The 23,280-nt window shown below is 38.2% G+C and overlaps 1 protein-coding gene across 1 annotated transcript in view; it reads right to left on the minus strand.

Moving 5' to 3' along the window:
* ankrd26 (ankyrin repeat domain containing 26) overlaps positions 1-23,280 on the minus strand; it is a 33,970-nt gene that overhangs the window by 4,251 nt on the left and 6,439 nt on the right. The window contains exons 13-39 of the mRNA XM_081355667.1: positions 20,785-20,917; positions 20,053-20,114; positions 19,460-19,559; positions 18,644-18,693; positions 17,974-18,049; positions 17,843-17,887; positions 17,052-17,351; positions 16,893-16,970; positions 16,733-16,806; positions 15,410-16,168; positions 13,527-13,750; positions 12,245-12,442; positions 11,765-11,816; positions 11,154-11,295; positions 10,826-11,039; positions 10,408-10,591; positions 10,176-10,322; positions 8,340-9,308; positions 7,247-7,399; positions 6,875-7,050; positions 5,812-5,905; positions 5,072-5,149; positions 4,832-4,966; positions 3,955-4,067; positions 3,106-3,247; positions 1,210-1,500; positions 432-667 (exon numbers count right to left, since the gene is read on the minus strand). Coding sequence (XP_081211793.1) covers positions 432-667; positions 1,210-1,500; positions 3,106-3,247; positions 3,955-4,067; positions 4,832-4,966; positions 5,072-5,149; positions 5,812-5,905; positions 6,875-7,050; positions 7,247-7,399; positions 8,340-9,308; positions 10,176-10,322; positions 10,408-10,591; positions 10,826-11,039; positions 11,154-11,295; positions 11,765-11,816; positions 12,245-12,442; positions 13,527-13,750; positions 15,410-16,168; positions 16,733-16,806; positions 16,893-16,970; positions 17,052-17,351; positions 17,843-17,887; positions 17,974-18,049; positions 18,644-18,693; positions 19,460-19,559; positions 20,053-20,114; positions 20,785-20,917 — 5,225 coding nt within the window. The remainder of the gene's footprint in view (positions 1-431; positions 668-1,209; positions 1,501-3,105; positions 3,248-3,954; positions 4,068-4,831; positions 4,967-5,071; positions 5,150-5,811; positions 5,906-6,874; positions 7,051-7,246; positions 7,400-8,339; positions 9,309-10,175; positions 10,323-10,407; positions 10,592-10,825; positions 11,040-11,153; positions 11,296-11,764; positions 11,817-12,244; positions 12,443-13,526; positions 13,751-15,409; positions 16,169-16,732; positions 16,807-16,892; positions 16,971-17,051; positions 17,352-17,842; positions 17,888-17,973; positions 18,050-18,643; positions 18,694-19,459; positions 19,560-20,052; positions 20,115-20,784; positions 20,918-23,280) is intronic.

Below are 23,280 nucleotides of genomic sequence, written 5' to 3' on the forward strand. Positions count from 1 at the left end.
ATTTTCTGCTCTTCCCTTGATATTGATATGCTTTGATATATACAGTATATATATTTACATTTACATTTATTCATTTAGCAGACATATATATATATATGCATTTATTATTTTTAGTACTACTTAGTAAAACATATTCTGCACCTCCCTTGATATGCTTTGAAATAATTCATATTTATTTATGCATTTGTTTGTTTAGATGTTTAAGTATTTATTTATTTGTATTTTACTGTTTATTTATTATTTTTAGTTTTATAAGGTACATTTTTTTGTTGCTTGATATGCTTTGAAATAATTAACAGCCATTACACTTTTTTTATATGTGGTTAATGCAACTAAATGAAATCTTTGAATCTCACAATGTGATTGAGCTGCGATTTTAATGAAGGCAAACGCTTATAAATGGCAGGACAGACTCCCATCATGCCTCTCACCTCTCCAGTTTGGAGGCCAGACTCTTGCGCAGGCGCAGCTCTTCGCTGTACAGCTGTTTGTAGCGTTCCAGCTCGGTGCGACTGGAGTCTCTCTGAACCAGACTGTCCTGCTGAACGCTGCGTGTGCGGCTGAGTTCTCCCTCCAGATCCTTGATGCGCTGCTCCATCTGAGCGCGCTGACTGGCCTCGTTCACAGCCTTCATCTGCTCCAGAGCTTCCTGAGACGCCGCCTGCGTCTGACGAGTCAAACACACAAACAGTGCAGAAAACTTGAATTATCTTTAAAAGTATATAATATTTTATAGTCCAGAAATATTTAAAATAATTAAATAGTAAATAATAAAATTCTGCATGCAATTATAAAGAAAATTATTATAATTAACTTTATAAAATAATTAATAATAAAAACACGAAATAATATAATAAATAATAAAACTTATAATAAACTAAATCAAATTCCATCTGTATCTGAAAATTGAAAAATATAGTCTAAAACTTTTTATATTAAGGCATTTTTTTAAATAAAATATTTTTATTTTCAAGACAATACAAAATAAAATTAAATAAACTTAAAATAAAACTAAATTAAACCAAAACTTTGGACCTTGCATACAAATTGAAAGAAATGCATTATGGTGCACATTATCATAACAAAATACATGTAATGGCACAGAAATAAATAAATCAGCTCAATAAAGACAAAGAGCTGCCTATTCTATAATTGAAAATATTTATAGGGCTAGTAAAAGATCCTGAGTCTCTGATTTCCGTAGTGTACCTGCAGGAAGAGGTTGACCTCCTCTAGTTTGTGTCGGATCTCGTGTCGGGCTCTCTCCTCGGTCTCCCTGCGGTACTGCTCAGCCTGGCTCTGGTTCATCACTCCGGCCTCCAGCTGCCTGCGCAGACCGGCCACCTCCTCCTCCAGCTGCCTCTTGCTGCGCTCCGTCTGCTCGTGGCTCCGGCTCAGGCCCTTCACAGACGCCAGCTTCTCCTTCAGCTGTCGGTTCACCTCCTCCAGCCGGGAGCAACGCGACGCCTCTCGCTCGAACTGAGACTGGAGCTCGTCCATCTGGAGGCAGACAAGGGCACGTAAAGGAGGAAATAAGAGACTCGATGAAGTCTGCATACTTTTGCAGTCTTAAAGGTGCGGTGTGTAATCTTTAGCAGCATCTAGTGGTGAGGTTGTGAATTGCACCCAACAGAAGTTATGGTGGCGACAGGAAGTGATGTCGTCGACTGAGACAGCAGAGAGAAGCCAGTTAAGCAATGAGGTTTCTTTACAAAGATAAATTAAGAAATTAGGTTTACTAAATTATTCATGTTATTGCGTATATTATTGTTACCTGTTCATCATTGTCTCAGTGTTTCATTGGCTGACTTTAGCTAGCTTCTTTTCACAAAGAACAACATAGTGACGAAACGCGTTTGTCCGTTTAGGGGACCGTCCGTTAAATGTAAGGGGAGCCGTGGTGTATGTAAATAGAAATGGCTCATTCTAAGGTAATAAAAACATAACGGTTCATTATGTAAGGTCTTTATACAGCACTGAGAACATAGTTATGTATATGATATTGCATCTAGGGCTGGGCGATATGGCCAAAAAATCATATCTCGGTATTTTTGGGTTAAATGGCGATATACGATATATATCTCGGTACTTTCTACATTTTTCCATTTGGATAAAGAAAATCTGTATTTATTTAAAAAAACATGCCATTTTCATCCTGCCCAATGATATCCTACAAACAATGTTGATATTGGAGGATATGGAAACAAATATAGTGAATGTAATGTAGGCTATGCAATATATTATGTGCAAAAAGGTGGTTAAAATCACATTACATTCTAACAAAAATAATGCTTTTGTTTTTAAATTGACTAAAGGCTAAACTAAAAATGAAAATAAAAACAAAAGAACTTAAACTATTAGCCTGCGTTTGATTACCCCGTTATAATGGTCACTTTCATAAAAATATACTTGTAGGTTTAAAATTCCCCATATGGCATATTTATTGTTTCCAACAACAAATATTTTAGCAATATGTATATTTTAGTCAGAATTATTGCGCTACTATTCTATTGTGCTCCGTCTGTTTGGCGCGCATGCGCGCGGCGTCGCTCATTCACGGAAGCTTGAATATTAGCGGAGATTCAATTGCAGAAGCTCGTCCTCTCCTGACAGTGAAATGGACATATTTGTTTGACTTTCTAACATTTACAGATGGAGAATATACCTGTGAAATGTAAGTTAAGCACTGAGGAAAGCAACACATCTCAAACGCATTAAACAGCGCAAGTATTTATCTGTCAGTCAGCAACAGTATCTGTCAGTAAGCATCTGACAGGGCAAGCTGCTTTAAACTTGTTAACTATATCTTACCAGTTATTTTGAAGCCCTTAATATAAGCTTGTGTCATGTTTAGGACAAATTGTACTATGTACTTTCACTGCGGCAGCTCACACTGCATCTTCCACATTTTTCAGATGTGCTCGTATCAAACTACTGTATCGATATAAACGGTATTGCCTCATTCCATATCGTTTCAAAAAAATATATCGATATATCGTACAAACTCGATATACCGCCCAGCCCTAATTGCATCCTCCTAAATATTACACAATGCACCTTTAAAATAACAAATAAGGCTGTAAAAGCCAGAAGCTGAGACTGTACCCTAGTCTTCATTCTAGTGGAGGCGCTCTCTGCCTCCAGTCGGTGGCTCATGTCTCCTCTGAAGCTGGCCAGAGGAGAGTCCAGCTGTGCAGGGCCCTGATCACGCAGCTGTTTCTTAGCCGTCTTCAACAGAGTCTTCAACCTGACACATACAGTAAGATACGATGAATATCCAGACATTCTCGATCAATTTTTTTTTTTTTCATTCATTTAAAAACAGAGTTAGAAATAAAAAAAGATATATACTGTATATTAGATGAATAAGTTATATTTATTTATTAGAAATGCTTTCTTGGGAAGTAACTGAAATAAAAAGTTGAAAAACAAATTATTAAAACTAAAATAATGAAATATTTTACTTTATAATCTTTTAACAAAAACTGATAAAAAGAACAAAAGCACATAAAATTATTAAAACAAACTAAAATTTTAATAAAACCTAATCATTAATAAATATAAGAAGATACAAAATATGAATAAATACTACATAAATAATACTAAAATAACACTATTCAGCATGTATTGAAGTCAATAAAAGCTTGAGATGTCAGCCTAGCCGTATAAATAATATATAAATAATAATAAAATATATATTTAAGTCAACATAAATTATTTAAATTGTTTGCTTAATTATTTATTTATTTTTAGTTTTACGTAGCAAATTTGTCATTCTACAGCACTATAGCACAAAAAACAATTAAACAAATATAAGATGTGTCCTCGCATGTAAAAAGCTTTTATCTCACACATTTGCAAGCAGGAGGATCCGCGTAGCCGGCTTCTCTATGAACTCAAACACGTCTACAGGTGCAGAGCTGCAGCGGGCGGGGTTAAAGGTTAAAGGGTCACCTGTACATTTCTTTCTGAAGGTCTGTGTTTCTCTTCATCTCCTGCTCCAAACGGGTGTCCACAGATTTCTTATGCTCGGCTAGTTTCTTGGCCTTTTTCTTCTCGAGCTCCATCTGAAACACACAGAGTGTTAGACTGAGAGTGTCTGGTCCTTAAAATCTTAATAACATAATTGTGTTGTCAACATGACATTTCAAAGCTTTTTAGCGTGTGACATGAAATAATCTAATACTATTTCAAACAAGATTTTCCATATTTATACACTACTTTTCAAAAGTTTGGGGTCAGTAAGATTTTTTTTAAATACTTTTGAAAGTTTCTTCTGCTCACCAAGGCTGCATTTATTTGATAAAAAAAAGAGTAAAAACAGAAATATTGTGAAATATTATTAAAAAATGTAAATAACTGTTTTCTATTTGAATACATGTTAAAATGTAATTTATTCCTGTGATCAAAGCTGATCAAATCCTTCAGAAATCATTCTGATTTGCTGCTCCACAAGCATTTTTGATTATTATCAATGTAGAAAACAGCTGTGCTGCTTCATATTTACTTTCAGGATTTTTTTGATAAATAGCATTTATTTTAAATATTTTTTAACATTAGAAATGTGTTTACTGTCACTTTTAATCAAATTGAATGCATCTTTGCTTAATAAAAAAAATATTACTGATTAAAAATCTTATATACATTCCAAACTAAAACAAACATTTAAGGGCATGTTACATGTAAATCATCCATTTCCATGCGCTAACTGAGCTTTTTTGATTGAGCCACTAAACATTATTATTATATAAACATGCAGACTTATTTTAATAAAAACTATCAGGTGTCAAGTAACCAATTTTGGATGGACATTATTATTATTTGGATGGACCTGATTGGTCAGCTCTCCTTTCTCTCTCTCCAGCTCAGAGAGGCGGAGTCCCAGTCGTGAGCGGCCCTTTAGCTCCTCCTCCCACAGAGTTTGTGAGTCCTGGGCATTATGGGATAGCATACTCTGCTTCTGCACCTGGAGAGGAGGACCACAATTAAACAAACAGTTTTTATAGTATCTTCCTATAGCTTTGCTTTGTTCATCAAGATCAGTGTGACACATGTTTGCTATGAAGTGTACCTCTCGGTTGAGTTGTTCTTCTAGCGTCATCTTACTGCTCTGCAGGTTTGTGACGAGATCTTCCAAACGATTCCTGACCTGAGAACATCACAGAGGTCAATACGCAACAGGATCTTACCTATTAGTTAACTACTTCATGCAGATCTAGATCTATTCTTAATCTAAGCACTTTAGATCCCAGAAACCAGAAATAGAAAAGGCAGAAAGGGAGTTAACAATCAAATGAAAGTCGAATCAAATCTGCAAAAAGACCACCACCAAAACAGAGAAAAAATACCCAGCTATCAACCCGACTAGAGAAAAGCAATAAAGTATACAGACATTTGTTACAAGTGTAATCACAGTAAGATTTTAGGTCTAGATTAGAAGAGCTGTAATGCACAGTAAAGAAAAACAATCAATAAAGGGAATTGCTAGAATCACAGCTAGAAGTTTGATGATACCAACCCCTTCTCCAGGTGATGAGCCTGATAGCTGTGAAAACAGTGACTATACCATCAGTTTACATGAAATCTCCTCTCCGACTGACTCACATGTACAGTCGCCTCATTCATGCACTGACCAGGGTTCATCTAAAGTCAAATGTGAAGCTCAGATGACTTAAGAGGGTGAAACGAGGTTCTGACGGGATTAATGTCTAAATCTACCGTCATCAGTTGAGTCAGGACACTTGTGCTTTACAAACTAGAGGTCCGGCTCGACCCCTGACCACTAACGGAGCGATATTTGAGCGAACTCACCACAGCCCCCTCCTGAACGCCCTTCTGCAGCGCTTCAATGCGGCTGCTCTGCTGTTTGGTCGTGGCCTCCAGTCTGGCGTTCTCGATCTCTAACCTGTAGAGATGTCATAATCTCAGCAACTATTTTCACCCTTTAATGATCAGTTAGATCATATAATATTTAAATAAATTTCATATAATATTAATATACAATAACTTTAAATTATGCAATAAATTACATTACTGAATTATGTAAATACGATTATAAATATTCTTATATAATATTAATATTTAATAACTTAATAGTATGCACATTTTTAATGTATATATAAATATATATATATATATATATACACACACACACGGTTATATTATTTTCATTATATTAATTTCAATATTATGCAATACATTACTATATATATATATATATATATATATATATATATATATATATTTATTAATATAATATTTATTTTAATTTTATATACAATAACTTAATAGCATACAATAAATAACACAACTGAAATACTTAAATATAAATACATTAATGTATATTCCTACCTCTATTATAATGGTACTATTCTTCCATTTTTATATATTATTTATTATAAATATATATATATATATATATACACAATAATTGTTTTTTTAATAAACTGTTTGATTGTGATCCCTGACGTCACTTCCACGAGTAACATTATTTAAATTAAATCAACATTATTAAACTTAAATCATGTATTATGTTGAAGTTCCAAATAAAGTGACAGACTGAGTCCGAAATCGTGCACCCTCATATATAAATATCACATTTATTGCAGGTCAAATAGGGCACTATTTGAGGGCACAGCCATTTGTAGTGGTGTCCGAAACCATAGTGGACTTTATTGAGTGCACTCATTCTTTCCCACACTGCACCGCAATAACGAGAGTACAGCCGATGTATGCTCAACGACTGTCTGACTTCGCTCACTCGTTTTCATTCACTCCTTCAAGTGAACAGTATCAGTGGACTAACGTAGGGAATAGTGAACGAGGGCGATTTCGGATTCAGACAGTGTTCTTTGCAGACCCTGATTAACTGCACCTCTGCACCGCCTCCTCCAGCTGTCGAATGGTTTGCTCTTTGCCTGTAGAAGTAGATAGCGCCTCCTCTAGTTTCTGAGCGGTACTGCAGGCTTCTCGCTCCTTATCGTCCAGAGAGCTCTTCAGGTGGCTGATGCGTCTCTCGGCTTGGACGTACACTTCTTCAGACTCCTGCAGCTGGAATTCAACAGAGAGTATAAGAGCAAACGAATCAAACAAAATTCGTATGAATGGCCGCCTACATAAGAACCTATATTTGTCTATAGCGACTTCACTTATTTAATTAATGAATATGCATGCAGAAAATAATGAATGAACATGTATTGTTCCTGAGACTCCAGTTACATACATGTTTTCAGGAAGTAATGGGTACCTTGGCCTTCAATCGGTCCATGTCCTTGAGTGTGCGCGCCTTCTCTTCCTCGAGGTCGTTGCGGTACCGAGTGTTGACCTCCAGAGAGGCCTCACACATGGACAGCTTCTTCAGACTGTCGGCCAGTTCCTGCTGCAGCTGTCGAAGAGAGGTCTGCAAACACACAACATAGCTTCATTCTCTCATTGGATCATCTTCCTTTTACATTATATCACACTGGGTCTACACCGGATGTGTGTACCATGTTGAGAAGTTGCTGTCTAAATTTCAAGTGTCCATTCATGTGTCGCACTGCAGAGCTATTCTGGTCATTTTATTTTCTCTGTCTATCTAAAATGTAGAAAAAGACGTGTTTCTTTTTTATTATTGTTATCTTTGTCTTTTATATACAGCACACTACTGTTCAAAAGTTTAGGGTCAGTAGTATCTTCTTCTGCTCACAAAGTCTGCATTTATTTGATATTTGACTACATGCAATATTCTGAAATATTGTGAAACTTTTTGAATATATTTTAAAATGCAATTTTTAAGCAAAGCTAATTTTTAGCATAATTACTCCAGTTTTCAGTGTCACATGATCCTTCAGAAATCATTCTCATATTTTAATACTAAGCAGTTTTGCTGCTTAATTATTTTTAAGGAAACTGATGCATTTTTTTCAAGGACTCTTTGGTGAATAGAAAGTTCAAAAGAACTGAACAGCATTTATTTGAAATAGAAATCTTTTATAACATTATAAAAGTTGTTCCTATCATTTCAATTGAATGTGTCCTTGCTGAATAGAAGTATTTATTTTGAATACTTCAAATAACTTTTGAATGGTGTATATATTATATTATATTATTAATGATTTAGTATACGTATATTTTAGTCATTTAGTCATGTGTAAAATTATTTTACTATTGTAAATTAAACTATGCCAAATCAGTTTCATTCATACCAATGAATATCTAAAAAATAAAGTTGGATTTCATTTCAATGTTTTTTAACAGTAGTGTTTCTGTCACTCTTCATAAAGGAAATGAATATGCAAACTGAAATAGTATGCATTAATTGGCTTATTTAAAAAAGAAGCCATTCTCTGTGTCTCTACCTCTCTCTCAGCTTTCTCCTGCTCTAGTTTGTAGCTCTGCTCTCTCAGCTCGCCATTCGTCCTCGCCAGCTCTTTGCTTCTCTCCTCCACCAGTTGGACTCTCTCCTCTCCATCCGCACGTAACTGGTTCAGCATTTCGGCAAAGTTTTGATGCACATCTGTAACAGCTTTGTCCTTCGCCGAGCCTTTGTTGAGTGCCTCCTCCAGCTGCTGTCGTAGCAGCGCGCCCTCGCTCTGAGCCTGGGCCAGACGCTCCTGCAATGCTTCCAGTTTGGCCCCGGCACGGCTTGCCAGCTCCCGTTCGCTCAGTACCGTGGCCTCCAGTTCTTTGAGTTTGGCCTGGGCCTGGTCTTTCTCCCGGGCCAGAGTCTCCAACAGCACGGCCTTCTCCGCGATGGTCAGAGAGTTGCGGTGACACTCGTTCTCCAGGCTGTTGGCACGCGCCTCGGCCTTGCTGAGTTTCTGGGAGAGGGACTGGATGGTGTCCCGCTGGGTGCTGGACTCAAAGATGTGTTTTTCCTGCGTACGCTGATGCTCCTCGCGGTCTCGCTGGAGTGTGCGCTCTGCATCCGTGCGGGACGCCTGACATCTCTCGGCCTCCTGTAGCGCCGCCTGCAGTCGTGCCCTGCTCGCCTCCGCCTCGGCCTCCAGTTGCTGCCTCACCTGCCTCTCGTGCTCCAGTTTAGCTGTGATCACTGAGCATTCGGCCTTCAGCGCGCCGAGCTGCCCGTTGTACTGGAACACGGTCTGGGCCAAGGCCTCCTCGCTCAGTTTCATGTCCCTGCGTGTGTCCTCCAGTCTCTCGCGTAGAGCGTCTCTCTCCTCCGCCAGTCGTGACTCTTCTTGCCGGCTGTGACACTGCGAGCGGTCCAGCTCGGCCCGAGAGCTGTTCAGCTCATCCTGAAGGGCTCGGTTCTGTTGCATCAACTCTCGCTCACGGTCCGATGCCTCTGTTAGCTGGGACATGGCCTGAGAACATCAGTAATTAGCATGCGACAAACACATTTTAGCATTGTATTAAAACGAATCCTTAAAACAGTACGTGGCTTGATTGCACTAGAGTGATCGGCTCTATAACACGGTAAGTTAATGCCTAAGTGCAGGTCATTAGGACAAAGCCTGAAAATCTGACCAATCACGTGTCAGAAAACAGGATTAGAGCATTTGGGTTATAGAGAAGATCTGCTGAATGCTGTAAGTTCACTGCTTGTTTTAAAAATTAAGTTTATGTGGTAACTTAACTCATATTAACATATTTGATTAAATCAGGGAAGAGGGGAATTGTAATTTAAATATTTAAATATGAGCAGTTTCAGATTTAGGTAGGCCTACATTGGTAATTTGCTCTCAATTATTTTCATATTCATCATGGTTTCTTAGATGGGATGGGCTAAAACCTGCAAAGCTATGATGTCACTGCTTATTTGACTGTAAAGCTATGATGTCACTGCATATATGATCATAAAGACATGACCACTGATTTTGGTAATTTGTTCTCAGTTATGCTCATATTCTTTATGGTTTCTTAAATGGGATGTGATATAAGCTGCAGAGCTATGACATCACTGCATATTTGACTGTAAAGATATGATGCCACTGCACATGTGATTGTAAACATATGTCAGTGTATGACTATATGATGTCACTGCATATTTGTTTGTTAAGCTATGACGTCACTACGCACATGTGGCTGTAAAGATATTACCATCACTGCATATGTGACTACATGCATTTGTTATTTGCAATGAATTTACTGACTGATTTACTGACATTTCTAAATATTCCCTGGCAAACACACATAAAGCTGCCTGGTAATATCTGAGGTGAGAGCGGTACCTCATTGCTCTTGTTGAGGTTTCGGAGGTTCTCCTCCTCGATGTCCTGCTGCTTACGCAGGTGGTTGTTGAGCAACTCCTCGTGTAGGGCGCGAGCACTGCGCTCATGAGAGAGGAGACGCTGAGACTCGTCTCTATCCTCCTCAAGCTAAACATACAAACACACACACATACAAATTGTTATGCACTGGCTTTACCAGCAGGGGCCTGTAAAATCTAAGTCTGCTGTTAACCTGTTTGATGCTGTTCTTCAGGGCTCTGATCTCCAGTTCCAGACTCCGGACTTTCAGCTCGGCTTTGTGGCGCTCCTCGGCCTCGGCCCGCTGCTGCTCCTCTTTCCTCTGTAGCTGCTCACGGGTTTTATTATACAGCATGAGAGCGCTTTGATGCTTTTCCTGTTCCTGTCTCAAAAGGAACCTTTCATGAGGAGAGAGAGAGAGAGAGAGAGAGAGAGAGAGAGAGAGAGAGAAAGAGAGAGAGAAGAGAGAGAGAGAGAGAGAGAGAGAGAGAGAGAGAGAGAGAGAGAGAGAGAGAGAGAGAGAGAGAGAGAGAGAGAGAGAGAGAGAGAAAAAAGAGAGAGAGAGTCAAAGGCACTGTTCCAAACCCTGGTGAGCATCTGACCTCCTTCCACATGCATTGAGTTGAGCTCACTTGAGATTGTTCATGTCCGTTTCCAGCTCCAGTCTGAGATGTTCTAGGCTGGACTTGCTGCCTCTGATCTCATCCAGCAGGATCTTGAGCTCGTTGCGTTCTTGCTCCAGCTGAGAGGTTTTATCCGCCAGACGACTGTGCCTGTCTCTCTCCCTCTGGATTGTGCGCTCATACTCATGAAACATGTTTTGTAGTTTCACTACGCTCACTGAGTCTGCAGGGTGGACATAAGACACAGGGAACTTAAGCAAACATCTTAATTTGGTGGATACCTGATTATAGGTAACCTTCTAGTTTATTACCAGCTGATTGGATCAGAGCGACTCACCCATAAAGCTTGAGTCGAGCTGTTTGAAGAGCAGAGATGCGTTGCGGTATCCAGATACTGGAGTCTCCAGCTCTTCAGTGGCTGTGTCAGAAGACTGGGTGAGATCTTCAAAATCATCCGCCATCTCCAGCTCTCCAGTGCTCTGCATAGGAGACAATAAAAGTCAATAAAACAATGAGTATCCTGTGTTAAAGTCACCATAACACCAAATTTAAAAAAAAATTATTGGAAAATTGCAGTATTTATTATAAATGATTTATCGGTGCACATAATTCTTTTAATTCCTGTGCCCTTGTAATCTTTCATCAAAATCCCCTTACTTCTTGCAACAACATCTCTTCTTTGATGCCGTTTACTGGCACGAATACAGGGCAACCTGTCACTCACATCAGATCGACCAACAGCAAACCACAACCATCCAATCTATTCCCCCATTAACAAAATCAAGTCCCGCCCTACATTTGTTTTTCTCCCAGAAGTCGTTTCATTAAGATATATGTCACAATAGGGAATGAAAAACTATTGCAAATTCATGCTGACAAATATTTTCCTTCTTATTCTCAAAGGTGCATTTGGTAACCACTGTAATAAACAAACACTACAGGGGTTACCTTATCAAGAAAGAAATTCACCTGCTCTTTCTTACGCCTTGAAGACGGAGACCTGTCAGAACAGAGGGGTAAGGAAGAGAAAACATGATTTTAGACAAGTTTATCTTTAATCAGACAACAACAGTCCACCGGAGAGCAGGTGTGGTGCTCTAAAATGAAGATATAATGCAGTATTTGCTTAAAAAAATGTAAATGTTATAACAAGGCCTAAATGGAATCTGCACTCTTTTCATTTGTTTTCTACACTGATTGTTGGGAAAAGTTGTGGAATTTTGTTGAATGATTTACACTTTTTATCATTAGCTAAAAGACTTATCAAATTATTCAAAATATTTTTCATATTTGCTAGAATTCTATGGGCACAGATTCTGTACAGGCCAAGTTATACTTCTAATGTTGCTGCTGCAACACTGCAACATATAAAAATCAATATTTTATAATGAAGCTGCATTAAAAAGCATGTAAATACTGCATGTATACCTCCTGTCCTCCTCCGACAGCTCACTTAAAGTACTATCATCAAAGACAGACTCGAGGTCTCCGTTATGGCGGGTTGCAGGCCGGGAGGGTTTTCCCTGCAGCGGGGGAGCTACACAGAGATTTCTCGCTTGGCTACCTACAGTTTTCTTTTCCTCCTCCTTTTCATCTTCCTCACCATGTGGTGGTGCCCTGTCAGTACTGGAGGTACACAGATCTCAACATGAAGTTGAAATGAAAGATTTAACTAAAATAAACAAATGTCAACTTCACAGCCTCCACCTGGGAAACACCCAGAAAAGAAATAGATGATACCAGAAGCAAAATCAGAGCGTCAGCAAAAACCTGATGGCTATTTCTGCTGTGTTTTCATTAGAATGAAACATAACAGACGGACAAATTAAAAATATAACACAATAGTTGTACACCATGGCTACAGACTTTATTTTTGATTGCATGCATATTCATTAAAAATAGAATAAAAAAATCTATCAGGCTGTTTGCTGAAAGCTGAAAGTGTCCTCAGTAATTGTTTTTCCCGTAATGATTGAAGCTCTGTTTAAGCACATGGGATATAAGGAATTCCAAAATAAAATAAAATAGAAGCATAGTTCTTCAATAGCTATGTCTCCATCCAACTATTTTTATGCAAATTTTGGGATATCGCATTAAAAAAAAAAAAACACTGGATGGAAACACCAAAAAGCGCATAAATTCTAAAAATGTGCATAAAAATATGTTTGTGCTCAACTAAGGCACTTTTTTTTAACCGATAAGAAGACACAAACCACAATGGAACCACATTTAACTAATAAATCCCTCGATACGCAACTAAAAACTCAGAGGACATGATTGGATATCTGGACTAACCAGCGGACCAATCGCATCACAGCATCTCAGATGTTTGTTTGGTCATTCTGGAATGCCTGAGCCAAAGAATGATTTAGTTTAATTAATTCCCTTCCAGAAGTGTCTCACACGATTGCGTTCCTAAACACTAGGCATCCAAATGGTCATTTACGATGTACAAAAAAAGAGTGGCTTCCCCCGATTGCAGCAGCTTCCATTTTTATTACAGATATTTTCCACCAATTTCCAAGGAAGTGACGATTTTTTTTCTTGAACGCATGGGACTGAAAGGCTGCTTTATTTTATGCGATATTCCCATTTTGTGCATAAGTTAAACTTGCAACTTTCGATGAAAGCACAGCTTATGTGATCGGATGAAAAAAGAAATTCTCCCTTCACATTAACTCCATCTACTGTAGTAATGTGACATATATACCTTCTTGGACTTCTTGACAGATGTCTGGGTGAAACACTACCCTCTCTTCCCAGAGACCTGCCGTCAGCCATCCCTTCCTGTTTAGGTTTTGGGTTCCCAGAGTTGGTGTCAGTTTTCTTCCCTTTTCCTTGGTCAAGTTCAGCTCGTCCTCTGGATCCTCCAGAATCCCATAAAGCACTGGGCTGGTGTTCTCCCCTCATAACATCGGTCTGTTCCTTACCACCCTAAACAGAAGATATTAAGGAAAGACAATTCTTGATTTAAACCCACTTCTGGGAAATGTTAATGCATTTATCGATTTAGCCAATTGATCATGCAAAACATTCATATACAGTCACATACAAGACAAAACTCAGCGAAAACACCACACAATACAGCGTGTCTTCTTTTCTTATTTAAAAAGAAGCGCAAGCAACATTAAAACACTTCAAGCCAACATCAACGGAGGAGTTCAACCACAGAGGGTTAAAAAACAGTGGTTGAAAACTCATCAGTTGAGACATACATAAATACACACACTAACACTTAGTATGACAGATCTTCAGGGAGATGAGGAGAGATCTTCAGACAGCTGAAGGAAACCATCCTTGGCACACATGCACACGACAGATGAGGTGTGAACTGACGCCCATTTGTGGCTTCAAGTGAATCATTTGACACCAGTGCATAAAATTAACTGATAAATATTTAATAGAGTGACAGACTGAATTCAAGACAAGTGCTGGTCAGGTCACACTGACATCTTACAAACGTTAAGACAGATACAGGACAAGATGGAACAAGGGACCCCATGAAATCAAGCTTTGTTGCCCATGTCTTTTAGCATAGAACTAACGGTTGAATCATTAATTGACTAATTTGCCAATGTAGCAGCATACTTCTGTCTAAAACGTTTATTGTTGCACTACAAACATCACGAACAAAGCACAAATTAGGATTTGCTAGAATGTGGTGCAAATTATAAGGTGGCTTTTATAAATATAAAAAACTAATAAAAATGCACATAATAGAATGACGTAAAATGAAAATAAAATGAAAACTGAAAATCTAAAAATAAAAGCCAATTCAAAATACTAACTTAACATTCAAAAATAATACTAAAATAATATAGATTTCATGGGGTCTTAAAATGCATGAAGAGTGCAAATGATATGAAAACACTGGAATGAGTTGAAATGCTAGTATAAAAAACGCTGGCAAGACAATAGCTCCGTTTCAAAAACTAGCGTGCTGCCTTGCTTAATATATAGCCTCCTGCCTTCTAAGGCACAAAGCTAACCATCATGAAACCTCACAAATGACTGATTTGAAGGATTTATATAGGCAGCAAGTTCAGTTCTGTATAAAATGTGAATATTTACAAATGTACAATAACAACATTTAAATGTTTTTCTAAGTGCATGCATCACTTCGCATTTTGCTAAGTGTTAAATGCATCACGCTAAATGCAATGCATCGCACGATTTGCACCATAATCACATATTTAAAGATCGAGTGTCAACTTAATGACAGATAATACGCTTTTAAAATACCCGTCTTTGGTAAAACAATGCATCTCTGAAAGCAGCATTTGAAACAGCCATTATCATGTTTATGATGCCTTAAAATGCTGTCTAGGTAGGCAGCTCACTAGGTTTGGAACAGAGCTAATGATTAGCATAACCAGAGATAGGGAAGAGTTGTGTAATTTGGCTGGTCAGCGTCTGGTCAGTATTATAAGATGACAGAACAGACGGTTTTGTTTTTGAAGCTGGAGCTTTTCCCCGGAGCTTTTAGACCTCATATTTTGAGTTTACATGAATGAAGAACAAAGAAGACAGAGGCAAAGCTGAAAGTCTTCATTTGTTATAAAGGTTTATCTGAGACTCCTCCCGGGGTCCTACCTCAAGTCTGGACTTCCACAGGCCCTCGTCAACCTCGTCAGAGTCAGAAGAAAGCACTTCTAGAATTTTAGGTGGGACTTTCAGCTCATTCTCAGCAAGTAATGGGGGTCTGTAAAGTTCTTCAGGTTCTTCTTCTACACCAAATCCAGATTCTTGTTGACAGTTTTCTTTGCTTTTACGGTTAGCTCCCTCATTATCATCAGTGCCATCTGCTCGGTTCTCTGGCTGCTGGGCCTCATACGAAAGGTATTCTGGGATGATTTGAGGGTTGTGTTGATCACTGGGAAGCTCTGCATCGCTGACCTCAACACTAACCGTGCGGTGGACGCTTTCAGACTGTGAGTCCTCCAGACCTGACTCTCTCTGCTCAGGGATGGGCAAAAGTATGGCACTTCTCGCCCGGGCGGTGGGCCGCACAATTGGCTCTCCCTCTTCCTCACTGGAATCATCCTCATCCACCTCTTTTATTTCCTCTTCATCTTTCTGTTGCGCATGCTTCCATTCCTGCTCCAAAAGGTCACCCGGTTCCTTGTGCTCCAGCTCTCCGAACTTCTCTTTTAGTTCAGCAGCCACATTTTTGTATTGGGACTTGGTCTCCTTTTTTTCAGTCTCCACCCAGATTTTCTCATAGCGTTCCTCCCATGGAATCTCATCAGTTTTCTCATCTTGTTCGTCCTCTCTAGGAGAGTTTGGGAGCTTCAACGGTTCATTAGAGGGCTTATTTATGTTTACAGAAGACGTTTGTAACGCCTCTCTTGCCTTTATTTGCATAATTGGACAAAAGAATAGAATTAACAATGAAAAACTAGAACAAGTCTGGTTAACAAGGACTTCAGACCAAACTTAGGACACAAGCACGTGACTCGTGCCAACATTTAAAACTGTATCACTGTCACAAACACCACTTTTAACTAAAATAATGCACAAAGGAAGCACATGGTGACATTAAAGACCAAATCCACTGAAGACAAAACACACATCACTGTAGTTTCCAATTATAGCAACAATTACAGGAGAGTTCTCCAATTTTAAATAAATTAATAAAATGATAAAAGGAAAACCAGATTAAGCTTTTGTTTTCATTCTTGAAAAGTGTCTGCAAAGGACTCGCTATATAAAATTTAATTATTAGATTTTAATTTATTTTTAGCGAGTACTTTTCACTGTGAAAATTAAATAATTTTAAAAAATAAATATTTTGGCACATAGTTTGCAGACATTTTCAATAATGCAATGCTTAACCAGGTTTTCAGTTTTATTTATTCATTTATTTAAAATTGGCAGAAACTCTTCCATAGAGTTTGTTAAATGAATTACGCCCACCTGATCTGCATCTTCACTTGCGTCAGAACTGTTTTCACTCTCATCATCTTCAGCTTTGGGTTCCTGCTGATGAACTGAAGAGAAATTCAGACACATTACTATACAATATAAAACAGTGTTTTGAACCCTGAATGTTCATCTTTACATTAAAGAGATTTACCAGCGTTGGGCTCAGTGACATTTGGCAGTGAATTTGTTGTCTTGGCTGGACTGGAGGTGTCTGTATCCCAGTCTGATTCTGTGTATCAATAAACCATTTACTCAGAAATTCACCAGAAATGTTGATATGTTTCATTATCATAAAGATTTCTAGTTTCACCTTCACTCTCTGGCCTCTGATTCGAGTCCAAGCGCAGTCGTGGCAGTGGTCGTGGCTTTGAGCTGCCGTTTGGATTGAGAGATCGTGGACTAGGTAGAGGTTGTGTGCTTGAGGTTGTGGGTTTGTTTCTCTCTGGACTGGCTTCTTCATGTTCTTTGGTGTCAACTTCCTGCTGCTGGGGTGTTATGGGTAATGCAGAAGCTGCTGGGCTTTCAAACACCGGTTCCTCCTCTAGCTTATGAACTGGGAAGTTCTTACTGGCCTTACTGGTGGTGCTGGCGGAGTCCCAGTCTGACGCATCTATGAGAGGAAGTGAAAACAAATGAAAAATGCAAATTGCAAACCCAAAAGAGACTATCTTCACTGCCAGTGTAACTTTTCATTGACATTTTCACTGAATATCTTTCAAAATAAGCAGATTCACAAAAAGTATATATTTTTTAATTAAATATGTATTTATTTTTAGCAATTTTGCCATTTGATAGAAGATGGAAAAGACCAGGGAAATGGGAAAATGGCAAGCTGAACTGAACCCTTCGCCACCCACAGTATATGCACTAACTGCTAGGCCACGGCTCTGATATTAGCAAGCATCAGCAGAACTACAAATGTCCAACTAAGGTACATAGAGCACAAGCGCTTGAGTATCTGACCTGGAGGGAATTGGCGATTTGCTTTTGTGTAAAATAAGACAAAAACATGAACACATCAGACATACATAACATAACTTCAACGCAAAGTTTAAAGATTGATTCAAGAATGTTTTAGTGAAGCAAAAACATCAAGATTACCTTCAAGATCATCAGCATCCCCCAAACCAAGTTCTTCCATTAGATCTGCAAGAACAGAGAATTTTATTCAAAAAGCCAAACTTGTTGCAATATAGTTTATTTTTGTGTTAAAAAATTAAATGAAGAATGACCTGTTTTCTTATTGGCTTCTTTTGAATCCATCAGCTTACTAAGAACAGACACTGGCTCTCTTTTGATCACTTTGGGCTGTGAAGAAAAATGGTACATAAACATATTTACTTATTATATTTATACATTTACATTAACATTTATGCATTTTATGCAAGGGACTTGCATTGCATTGAAGGTACAGATTTTTGATTTTTATTTTAATTTTTATTAATGTAGCTGAAATTATATACTATTTGAGCTACAGGAGTACATAAATATTTTAATATAATTAATATTAATATATTGTATTATTACATATAATATAAATGATATTAACATATCAATATTAATATAACTATAATAATATATTTATCATTTCAGGAAAGCATTGAAATCCTTTACATTTCCACCCTTTTTCTTAAATTAATTCAGCTGACTCTACTTAACATTGAGAATCCATTCAAACTTTGTTTTGTAGAGTCTTAGGTGCGCTGTGTTGTATTCTATATTTCAAAACAAACTTTACAATTAAACTTTAAATATCCCCTACTGACATGACAATATTTAGCCTTCACAATCTAATAATTCATGCATTTTACCCAAAAAACTGCATTGCAAACATCGATTCTTCATTCATTCATGAATACTAATCAACTTCAGTAATTGAACTTATTTTAAAATGATGCTTACAGGTATTTCAGTTTCCTTCTCTTCTACATCATCCTCGTCATTTCTTAAAACTGAAAGGCAAAAAACAAAAATATCAACTCCGCTAAAAACATATCAACAGACAAAGACAAGCCTACATGTGGCGAGTGCGCAGGCATGCACATGCAGCGATGGAGGTCTCCCATGATGCCTGTAATCTGGGGTTTGAGTTCACAAGCATTTAAAGGAAATAATTCTGCACCGTTTAGCTACAATGTTAATTTGAACGAACGCATCTTGTAAACATGAGTAACAATAATGGACCCACTATAAGCAAATATTAGTTGAGCATCATGCCATGTCTTATCACATGCCATGAATGCACAGATGACAACAGACGCATCAGACAAGAGATCAAGATCCGAGGACAAGATGCTAACGTCACGGCAGGGGGTTATGGGTGATGATTAATCCAGCAGGACAACAGCAAATCATGAGGCAGATCAGAATGCCTACCCATCGGCCTGCAGCCTCCTGGCTGGCCTATACTTCTCAATAAATTAACCTCCCTCCCTCCTCTTACGAAGGAGGGAATGTATAAGAAGTCTACAAAAGAATTCAATGAGATTATGAAATGCAAATCTACAAATAACCAACACTTTACATTATTTAGCATAGCATGTAAAAACATCTGTTAAGCCGAAGCAATGGAAAATGTCAATATTTTCTGCATATTTTTAAGCATGAAATGGCTGCAGAAGGCTACACAGACAAAGCTATTATGGTATTACACTCTAAAATGCAATCATATTTTTATATAGTCAAATAAAAAAAAGCCACTGCCAATGCCATACATACCTTCAGTATTCTCCTCACAAATACTGGACATGGATTTCTGTGATTTGGCAGGAGTTTGTAGACCACTTGCCTGCTTTTTCCGTGGGCTCTCAGAACCAGACTGTTAAGTGAAAAAAGAGAGAACGTACCAGAATGAAATGCAGTCACAGATGACCTTAGGAAAGGTTTTTTGTTTTCTTTCTTTCTTTTTTTTTAATTTTACATTAATAAAACAACTATATATGCATTGATTAAATTAATTCCAAATTTAAATAATTACATATAATTGTTAAAATACATAATTAGTATTTAAATATAACTACAATACTACGTATTATGAATTACATTAATTTTATAATTTAATTAAATATACTTGTTAAATAATATAAGTATTCATTAAATATAACTACAATTTCTTTAACTTATTTAATTTAATTTAAGAATTTTGTATCCTTTTTGTATAACTAAGTTGCATCACAAATCCACAAACCTTGCTGTTCCATCACAAACCTGTAGGGGTTTTCTAACCACTGGTTGGGGAAAGCATGCATAAAATGCATTACTGTATGGAGATTTCACTAGCTTTGCTTTGTTTAATTTGCCTTGCGACTGACCTCTGAATCCCAGGGAGAGTCATCATTTTCATCTTTTTCGAGGCCCAATTCTGAAAGGAAATCTGAAAAAACATGCACATCTAGCATTACTTAATATACAGTGCTATGCATAAGTTTAGACACCCATGCTAAAGTTGACTAAAAAGAGGAATAAAAAATCATCTTTTGGAAATTGAACTTAATGCCTTAATTAAAAAAAATTGGAAACATCCAACCTTTAAGGACACCAATTTTCTTTGTGAATGAATGTATCGTAAATAAATAAATGTTCTTCCTTAAAATACAGGGTGCATAAGTTTGGACACCCCTATGTTAAATGCCCATAAAGGCAGGCAGATTTTTATTTTTAAAGGCCAGTTACTTCATGGATCCAGGATACTATGCATCCTGATAAAGTTCCCTTGGCCTTTGGAATTAAAATAGCCCCACATCATCACATAGCCTTCACCATACCTAGAGATTGGCATGGAGTACTTTCCATAAGATCATCTCTCAATGCAAATTAAACCAGCTATTAGGCTAACTGAAATAAAACCTAATTTTTTTAATTAAGGCATTAAGTTCAATTTCCAAAAGATAATTTTTTATTCCTCTTTTTAGTCAACTTTAGCATGGGTGTCTAAACGTATGCATAGCACTGTATATACATATATATATATATATATGGTCACAAAATAAATGTCACAATTGTTAAAGCAAAAATCCTTCAAACCATAAACTATGAAAATGTACCTCTTCGCTTGTCTTTGCTAGTGCCACCATTTTGAGGAACATTAGACTTTTCACACATTTCCTCCAGTTCTTCCCTCTCATCCTCCTCTTCTTCTACATCCTCCTCTTCCTCATCCTCTGTGGATGCCTCTTCCTGTTCAGAGATGAGATGAAAGTCAACATAAACAGAGCATTTTGCACTCAAGGCACTCAAAAAGTTGTACAATTCAATGAGATTAGATACATAAAAGAACAAAAGACACAAAACAATTGGGATGAGCAAGAACAGATTTGTCAGGATTGCATCTTTAGTGCCTCCTACCTATAGCTACCACATCTAGAAGCTATAACTACAAACCACAAGTCACCACCTCCTATCCACAATCTACAGGTATCATCTACAGAGTACCTGCAATGATCCTTGCTTTGACCGTCTTTCTTCCATTACAGATTCGTTAACAGAGTTCTTCTCAAGTTCTTCCTCCTTACCATCTTCTCCATCAGAATCAGAAGTGAGATCAACATCATCTATGACGGTATAGGGGATTTCTTCTTGAAGAGCTGGTTCTGGTTCAGTCACCTCTGTTAAACGTTCATCTGCAAACTCTACCGAAAGGTCACCCTCAAGATGAGAAATGGGGCTTGAACATTGAGATTCTGGATACATAACTGCTTCCTGTGACTTTTGATCCAAATCCTGAGACATAAAAGGGATACATGCTGAATGTGAGGGACTGCAGTGTTGGGGACTTGGTGAGTGGCTTGAGAAACTTGAGTTTTGTGGACTAGTTGCAGCTGAATGTTGATGGCTAGGTCCAGCAGATTGCCTTGGACTTGACAGTTGCTTGGGACTAGGGTTTGTTGGGGATTTTGGACTTGTTGGAACTGGGCTCATTGCTTTTGAAGGATTTGGGCTACCTGAGAGAGATCTCATCAAGAATGTTTTTTCCAATTGTGCTGGACTAGATGTGGTTGAACGTTTTGGCCTAATGTTGGAGAAATTTGTAGACTGTGGTTGACTTGCATCATCATCAATACATCCGTCATCATCTTCCACCATAGATTCATCGTCAGATACATCAGAGATCTGATCTATATCAGAAGCTTTGACCGAGCTACTTGCAAAGTCATATTGCATTTGCTTCACTTGGCTGTCGTCCTCTTGACTTATACTGTGGTCTTCATCACTTTGCCCAACAATCATGGAGTTTTGTGGACTAGTTACAGCTGAATGTTGATGGCTAGGTCTAGCAGATTGCCTTGGACTTGACAGTTGCTTGGGACTAGGGTTTGTTGGGGATTTTGGACTTGTTGGAACTGGGCTCATTGCTTTTGAACGATTTGGGCTACCTGAGAGAGATCTCATCAGGAATGGTTTTTCCAATTGTGCTGGACTAGATGTGGTTGAACGTTTTGTCCTAATGTTGGAGAAGTTTGGAGACTGTGGTTGACTTGCATCATCATCAATACATCCGTCATCATCTTCCACCATAGATTCATCGTCAGATACATCAGAGATCTGATCTATATCAGAAGCTTTGACCGAGCCACTTGCAAAGTCATATTGCATTTGCTTCACTTCGCTGTCATCCCCTTGACTTAAACTGTGGTCTTCATCACTTTGCCCAACAATCATGGACACTGGTATAGTTTCACTGTCATCACTGTGTTCCATGCGCTCAGGTTCTTCATGTAAAGGACTCTGGGAAAGGTGCTCAACAGGTTCTAACAATGACCTTTTTGAGGTGTTGTCATCCTGAACCAAAGTCTCTTGATGTTGATCTTTTTCTGCACTTGGCATCTCCTTAGCGTCTTTATCTTCCTCAGGTGTCCCAACACTTTTGTCTGAGCCAGAATCCCAAGAAACCTCAGGGCTCTCCGCTTCCTTCTGTCCCAGCAAGGTCAGAAATAAGTTCAGAGGCTTTTTTGTTTGGGCTTCTTCCTCCTCCCCAACATCATCCCAATCATCTTCATTATCATCTGCAGTAGTTATGGCTTTTGACTTTGGTGATGTTGAAGGAACATCCAGATTGCTGGTGTCAAGATCAGCTATTCCTTCATTTGGTCTCAGTTGAATATCATCAGTTTCATCTTGAAGTTGTGCATCTTCACATACAAGGGTTGTCCCTTGAGAGGCCTCCACTTTTAAACTGTTCTTCCCAGTTCTCAACAGCTCCTCATCTTGATCATCATCATCATCATCCTCCCAATCATCATCACTATGGTTTTCATTCTTGCTCTCTATTGGATTTCTGTGTGATGTTCTGTCGACACTTGGTAAAGAAGTTGGACTTGGACTGTCATTGGCCCCTTCTTTGTCCTCCTCATCTGAGAATCTTGCCTCGACCCTGACGGCTGACACAAGACAACCATCCTCTAAATCGAGAATCCCTGGAAATGGACCTCCAAAAAGTGGCTTTTCAGGAATATTTTCTTCCACATGCTTTTTGTCTGGTGCCTCTTGTTCTTGATCTGCCCTTACCTCCAGAGGATTGTCCCCTGAGACACTGTCCTCCA

This window comes from Scardinius erythrophthalmus (genome assembly GCF_964197995.2).
Source record: "Scardinius erythrophthalmus genome assembly, chromosome: 24".
NCBI lineage: Eukaryota > Metazoa > Chordata > Actinopteri > Cypriniformes > Leuciscidae > Scardinius > Scardinius erythrophthalmus.